We start from the raw sequence: 8205 nt of genomic DNA on the forward strand, positions 1-8205 counted from the left end.
TCTATGAGATGGATTGATTCGGTGACTGGGGTAATCAGGATGGGTGTGTCAGAGGCAGTGCGGTTGGCGCAGGATAGAGCAGGGTTTAGGGCTGTTGTGCATAGGGTCGCTTTGAGTCGAACACGACTCGACGGCACATAACAACAATACAACAACAGGCAAGTTGCTTACTTAAACATTCGTATACCCAGTATACTCCCCCGTAATACCATGTTTTCTTAAAGAGAAGTCCTTTTTGAATAGTGGACTTCTCTTAACTAAAGGAGCTATTTATATGGATACTGTCAATTATATCAATAACTAGGTCTCTTTTCCCTTAGCTACTAGAAAACTCACTCTTAAATTTATGACCAAGCCACACTAAATGTATAGCATTCTATAGTATTTATATGTATATTTTTACATTAACCTCTCACCTGGTTCTATTTTAAGCCACCTTCTTTTCCCCAATACATATTTTAAAAATTTGTTTCTAATTTATGCTGCCCTGAATTTTATTTGTTTATATAGATTTATTTTGGGAAAAGATAGACTATTGCAAACATAAATAAATGAATAAAGCAAAGGACCCTGATGGGCTGTGACCTGATTCTCTCTGTTGTTTGCACTCCCTTTGGGAAGCTGGTCAGAAGGGTGATTCCCCCCATCTCCCCTCCTACACAGGATGTGACAGTTTGTGGTATCTCCCAAAGAAGTTCCCCTTAAGAATGAGAATCTTAAAAAAATTTAAAAAAAAAAAAGAATGAGAATCTTGCTTTATAGGAACAGTAAAGTACTGAATGAGTCTAAAAGGGGTTGGTGGGAGAAATGAACTGAGCTCCACTTGACTCTCACTAGCTCTGCATGGTGTAATGACAGTGCATCGTTGTTTACTAAGCACTTACATATATTCTGCATTACATTTCATTTTCAGTTTCTAGAACAAACAAATGAAGTAAAACCTTAGTTCTCAGTAGTTAGCTAACTTAGTATCAGCTAAAAGTGGCAGGTCTGGTCTTAATTTCTCTGACCGGTTCCTGGGCCTGGTCCACCTCCCAGATTCAGAGCCAGAGATAGCAACGTGTGGCTTTCGAAGGCCAATGGTAGAGAGAGAGACTTCAGGCTCAGGAGCGCACCACACCCACAAGGCTGGCCAGCTGGTCCTCTTTCCTCCCTCGTGGCATGAAGAGCCCTCCTGAGCTGGTTAGTCAGGATCCTGGCTCGGATTTCTCCTTCTGTATTTTCAATCTTTCTAGGATTCACCCACTCAAAACTCAAACTCAACTGTCCTCTCAGGTCAGAACCAACTTATAGCTGATGCTCCAGAGGGTTTTTAGAGGCTGTAAATCACATGGGAGGAGATTTGCCCATCTTTCTCCCTCAGAGCAGTCGATGGATTTGAACCACCAGAGAGGCATCACCTTTGGCCTTGCAGCACAACTTCCTAAGGGCTGTGCCACCCGAGTTCCCTCAGAAAGTCACCAGGAAGCTAAGTCATGTCTGGGGCCTGAAAGGAAGTGGAGCAGGTAGAAGGAAGGCAGATGACAAGCACTTGCCATGCGCTTCCTGTGCTTTACCAACCTCAGAAGGACCCTGAAGTTTGGAAGGCTGAGAAGCACCTTCACTTAATGAATGAGAACAAAGAGTCCTTGTTCATCTAATTTTCCCAAGATCACACAATAGTGACAAACAATGACCTGGGATTTGAACCCAAAGTTGCCAGACTCTCTCCCTCCTGCTTTCCTTTGCTCTATGTTCCTAGATATGACTGTGGCTAGAGATTTGTGTGAAGGTGTGGGTGGGGACAGTCCCTTTTGTCTTGGACTCATTTCACTTAAGAATTAATCTCTGCCTTCCATTTTTGCTCAGCTCATGGCCAGCAGCCAGGAAATTAAAAGACGTATTGCGATGGGAAAGTCTGCTGTTAGGGACGTCTCTAAAGTACTCAAGAGCAATGGTGTCTCTCTGGAGTCTGAGGTGCATCTGATACAGGCCATGGTCTTTGCTATCACATCAGAGAGTTGGACAATGACTAGGGAGGATGGAAGGAGAATTGATGCCTTTGAGCTTTGGTGTTGGAGAAGAGTAGTGCGGGTACCATGGACTACTAGGAAAACAAACAGATTCATCCTGGAGAGGGTTAAACTGGGCTGCTCCTTGGAGGCAAAGATTCTGAGGCTTCATCTGACATACTTTGGTCATGTTGTAAGGAGAGACCGGTCCTTGGAGAAGGACATCATGCTTGGGAGGGTGGAGGGACAGTGCAGGAGGGGAAGGCCCTCAATCCACCTCTATGAAGTGGATTGATTCAGTGACTGGGATAATTGGGATGGGAGTGTCAGAGAGAGTGCAACTGGCACAGGACAGAGCAGAGTTTAGGGCTGTTGTACATAGGGTCGCTATGAGTAGCAAGCGACTCGACGGCACATAACAACAACGACAACAACAACATGGCTAAGAGCCCCGAACCCTGCATAGAATAGTTGGTTCTTTCCTCCATCTTGGTGAGAGCTGTGGGGTATGCTTTCTAGGAGTTCTTACTTTCTGAGCAGGCGACTCCGGCCCCGTACTGCACCCCACCCTGGGGGCAGGCCACATCCTCATCATGGCGGCAGTGTGCCAGGGAGAGCTCTGTTCCCGAACACTTCACTCCACTCATGACCACTTTGTTGGAGTAGATATTCCCATGCCAGTACCAGGTCTCCTGGATAGATCAACAAAAGAAACAGCCAATATGTTACCTTCACATATTTTTATCAACTCTCCACTTCATAAATGCCCCCAGGTTTTCTTTTTTTTTTTTTAATGCCCTCAGGTTTTCTGATCTCTATTTTTCAGATTGAGACAGATGACACAGCTACTTACCTAAGACATGCAATTAGTTGGCAGCAGTTATTGTTGGACTGTCGAGTCAGAACCGACCCAAAGCTCACACTCCAGTGGGTTGCCCATCTTTCTCCTGCAGTGCTGCAGGTGGATTTGAACCATGTGCCTGGGGGTTGGCAGCGCAGCTCCATACCACTGGGGCACCAGAGCTCCCTAGTTGTTGGCAGAGTGAGTGGGAATTCAGATCTCTGACCCTAACACTTAGGTTTTGTCACTCTTCCCTTTTGGAAAGGATAGCTAAGGTTGCAAACAAATATTCAATATTGCATGCCATGGATAGCAAACACTTGCAACTCATGAGGTCCATTTTTCCAGCAAGAAACCAGGGCAGACATTGCTAATTGATCACACTGCCTGCTCTAAGCCTGAATGGCCTCTCAGGATCCTTTTCAAAACAGGACTCCAGGAAGATACTCTGAATTGATCATTATTTGTCAGGAAAGAATCAATCTATTTTCATATGTTAATAACAACTTGTAAAGATAATGGGATTTAACGTCTAAATATAATATTAGGGAAAAACTAGTATAGTGGCTCTACATAGGAGCTGAAGAGACTCTGAGTGTATGACACTAAGATTTATCAGGCTCTTAAAATCTATGTGAGGGTTCAAAACCTTTAGTATATACTCTCACATTTGACAAAATTTTCATTGGAGAAATGTGAGAAATGAATGGAGAAAATAAAATGCAGAGCTGAAAGGAGAAGTACAAGCCTCAGGTACACAAGCTCCTGATGTATCTCAGGCTTAGGCTCGAGGAAAGATTAGGGCTCAGGAAAGTCCTCCTGATGTCCTTAAAGGAGATATCACCACAACAGGAAGGATCTCATCCAACCCCTCAGTCTCTAGATGAGGAAACTTGGGTCGAGAGTGTTTACAAGGTTTGTAATCAATGGAGGATTTGGGACTGATGTCAGGCCCACATCTGTATGGTGGCCCCACTGGATGACTACTGAGAGAGCTGGCTGCCAGAATAAGCAGGCCCACAGCCTACCTTCTGCACCCTAGCCCACCCCATCCTACTCTGCTCCATCTGGAATCTGCTTCTGGGAACACAGGTCCACGTGTCCCAGCAATGAGCCGACAGGGATAAAAATAGCAGCACTGAAATGTGGAGCTGCTTTTCCATTCTCCTTGGAGAAAGAGAGTGCCCAGGCAGTCTTAAACAATATTAGCAGGAACACTGTATTGCCCTGAGAAGCCATACTCCTCAAGGATATCGGCAGCTGTGTCAGGTTCTGTTTTTCTCAAGTAGTGCTGAAGTGAGGAGTCAGAGAAGGGAATGGGGACATAGGAAAGCCCTTTGAGTTGTCCCCAAACCTCTGCTTAGGACTCAGCATCTCCTCTCAGAAAAACATGGGTCCTGGTCACCCCGTGATAGAAAAACCACCTCAGCAAGGATGCTGACGTCTCATTATTAAAGGCACCTCTCTCCCTAAGAAAACCTTTCCCAAGGGTAATCTTGGAGATTTACTAACATATTAATGGGAGAATGAGTGACAGATGAACATCCAGCTGGGAAAATGATCAGAAAGAGCTCTCGTTGAGACAAAAGAAGAGATTCGTCCAGCTTTGGATAGGGTTAATTCTATTTGCAATAGGTTCATCAGGGAATGCCACAGCAAGATGGCAGTGTCAGCAACTCCATACTCCCCGGTCCCGTGAAAAAGAAAGCAACACAAATAAAACAAAGACAAGGAGAATCAGTAAGAATCAGTAGTGTCAAGACTTTGGAATGATCAATGGAAAATTTATAGCTAGAAACCATTTATAAATATAAAATAGCCAGCTACAAACTAGAACATTTATAGCTTAGAAAAAGACATAAAGAAATATTTCAACTTGATAGCTTAGATTTATACCTTGAGGAGCTGGGGTAAAAAAGATGAAACTAAACTTAAAGCTACCAGACGAAAGAAAGAAAGAATAAAAGAAAAAAAAAATCAATAAAATATAGAGTAGGGAAACAATAGAGAGACTCAACAAAGCTAAAAGCTGGCCCTTTGAAAATTTATAAACCTTTTGCTAGACTAAGAAGGGGAAAGAAAACTAAAATTATAAATGAAGGTAGGGACATTACTATGGATTTTACAGAAATAAGAAGGATTCTAAAGCAATTCTATGATTAATTCTTCACTAATAAGTGGGATGACCTGGAGGAAATGGACCAAATTTTACAAGCATGTGAACTAATTGATTCAGGAAGAGATGGAAAATCTCAACAAGCATACTAGTGAGTAGATCAAATTGATATTAAAAATCTCCCCCTTAAAAAAGTTCCTGACCAGAGAGCTTCACCACCAAACATTTAAAGATGAATTACCACCAATTCTTCTCAAACACTTGAACAGAAGCGGAAGGAACACGACCTAATACATTCCGTGAGGCCAGTACTACCCTTAGACAAAAGTCAGCTAAAGATGCCTGCACATAGATAAACACAGTCATTCAGAAAGAACCACGGAATACTGTATGTACGTGGTAGGGTCGTAGCCTTTCACCTTATCTATTCAATCTATAAACTGAACAAATAATTGGAGCAGCTGGCCTGTGAAGAAGGAGACACCAGGTTTGGAGGACACTCTACCAACCTGTGGTTTACTGCTGCTGCTGCTACAACCTTGCTTGGTGAAGTGAAGATGACTTAAAACACTTAATGATCAAGATAAAAGACTACCTAACTTACAGTAAGATCACATCTCAACATAAAGAAAACAAAAATCCTCGCAATGGGACCAGTACACAATATCTTGATAAATGGATAACACATTGACGGTCTGAAGCATTGCATTTTATTCAGATCAACAATCAGTGCCAGTGGAAGTTGGAGTAAAGAAATCAAACACGTTGCAATGAGCAAATCTGGTACAAAAGATCTCTTTTTAAAAATCTTTAAAAATCAATGAAGGAGTTTTTCTTTTGCTTTTCAAGGAGAAGAGTGAACTGGGGGTGGAGGTGGGGTGGGCAGGCAGAAAAGTGAAACAATGAATGAATGGAAATCCAAAATCTCTATAAATGTTCACTGAAATTAATAAAAAAAAATGGCAAAAAAAATCAATGATTTTATTTTGATGACTAAAGTGTACCCAACCTAAGCCATGGCATTTTCAATCACTGCCAGGCAATGAAAAAGAAGACTGAGGGAGAACTGGAGCATTTGAATTATAGGTTGACAAGAAATATTGAATGTACATGAACTATCAGAAGAATGAAAACAAAATATTATTTTGGAGGAAGTACTGCCGTAATGCTAATGCTAACAGGAGCGACCAATCCTGGAAAAGAATATTCTGTTTGGTAAAGGAGAAGGTCAATGAAAGAGACCCTTAACAGGATGGACTGACAATAGTTACCACAGTGAGTTCTAATATAGCAAGTGTGAGAATGGTGCAGGACTGGGCACTGTTTACTTTTGCTATGCATATAGGGTCTGAGGAGTCAGAGCTGACCTGATGGCAGTAAATAACAACAACAACACATCAATATCTCTTAAAACTATACATGTCAACAATGAAGGAATGGAAATCCAAAGTCTCTGTAAACTTTAATTAAAATTAACAAATATATAAAATATAACTATAGGAAAAAACTAGAAAATAAATATACTCAAACCCCCCAAAAAAACTATACATGTAAAAATCTTAAAAAATACTTACAAAACTAGTCCAATAGCATATGAAAAGGGTTATAAGTCACAAATAAGTTTGGTTTATCTCAGGGATGGAAGAGTGGTTCAACATAAAAAGATGAATGTAGTATGTTACATGAATCAAGCAAGGAGGAAAATCTGATCATATCAGTTGACATACAAAAGGCATCTGACAAAATTTAACACCTTTTCATAATGAAAATACTCAGCAAACTTGGAGTAGAATGGCATTTACTCAACATGACAAAGAACATTTATGAAAACTCCACAGCTAAAATGATACACAATGGTGAGAGAAAAAATGTCTTTCCTCTAATATCAGGAGTGAGATAATGATACCTACTTTTACTGCTGATGTTAATATTATACTAGAATATCTAGCCAGTGCAATTACAAAAGACAAAATAAATAAAAAGGTATCTAAATTTGAAAGGAAGAAGTATATTTAATCATGTGAAAACATGATCCTGTACATAGAAAATCACTATAAATCCACCAAAAAACCCAACAACATCTACACCTAATAAAATGAATTCAGCAAAATTGCAGGTTACATGATTAGTACACAAAAATAGGTTCTATTAACTAGTAACGAAGAATCTGAAAAGTAAATTAAGAAACAATTCCATTAACAATAGCATCTAAAAGAGTGAAATCCCAGTAATAAATTTAAGCAGGAATATGAAAGACTCATGCATTAAAAATGATAAAACATTTAAAAAATTTAAAGATACCTTGTAAATGGATTTGGACTAATAGTGGTGCTACTGGATGCTACTGCATAAGGATGACAGAAGACTCTTCACCTTTGAATTGTGATGTTAGAGATCAGTAGTGAATATCCAAAGGACAGGGGAGGGTGGAAGCAGCGGGGTGAGAAGGGTGGGTGATGGTAATCAGAGGCTCATACAATTTGATGGGGGGAGTGAAGGAAATGGCAAAGTGGGAAAGATCCGGTGTGAAAAACAATGTATTCAAACTTTGTAAATAAACCAGTATTTTGGAGAAAATGCAACCAGGGTGCTCTTTAGAGGTAAGGAAGATGAAACTTCTTTTTACATACTTTGGGCATGTCAGGCAATGCCAGCCCTTGGAAAAAGACATCATGCTGGAAAAAGTAGAGGGTCAGCGAAAGAGAGGAAGACCCTCAACAGGAGGATTAACAGGGCAAATTTACCAATGGGCTGGATCTTCTCAGAGACGCTGACGGTGACACAGGATAGGGCAAGGTTCAGCTCTATTGTTCATAAGGTCACTATGAGTCATCACCTAAACTAAACGAAACTAAAATACTGAAACTCTCAGAAGAAAAAGGGTAGAAAGCTTGAATTTGTCAATGGTGTTTTAGATATGACACCCAGAGCTACAAAAGGGAGAGAGAGGGAAAAAAGGAGAGAAACAGATAAAATGGACTTCAAAATACAAAACCTTTTGTTCACCAAAAGTGAAGACAAAAAAACCCTACAGAATGAAAGAAAACATTTCAGAGCCATATATATATCTGATAAGGGTTTACTATCCAAATATATTGTTGTTATGTGCCGTCGAGTTGCTTGCGACTCATAGCGACCCTATGTACAACAGCCCTGAACTCTGCTCTGTCCTGTGCCAATCTCATTGTCCCTGACACACTCATCCTGATTGTTCCAGTCACCGAATCAATCCACCTCCCAGAGGGCCTTCCCCTCCT

The 8205-nt window shown here is 40.8% G+C and overlaps 1 protein-coding gene across 1 annotated transcript in view; it reads right to left on the bottom strand.

Moving 5' to 3' along the window:
- The window catches only part of LOXL2 (lysyl oxidase-like 2), a 103077-nt gene that overhangs the window by 21343 nt on the left and 73529 nt on the right, over positions 1-8205 (bottom strand). Inside the window, exon 8 of the mRNA XM_006884908.1 lies at positions 2521-2683. Within this exon, the coding sequence (XP_006884970.1) occupies positions 2521-2683 (163 nt within the window). The remainder of the gene's footprint in view (positions 1-2520; positions 2684-8205) is intronic.

This window comes from Elephantulus edwardii, unplaced genomic scaffold (genome assembly GCF_000299155.1).
Source record: "Elephantulus edwardii isolate Elephantulus edwardi_28Jun2011 unplaced genomic scaffold, EleEdw1.0 scaffold00038, whole genome shotgun sequence".
NCBI classification, from domain to species: domain Eukaryota; kingdom Metazoa; phylum Chordata; class Mammalia; order Macroscelidea; family Macroscelididae; genus Elephantulus; species Elephantulus edwardii.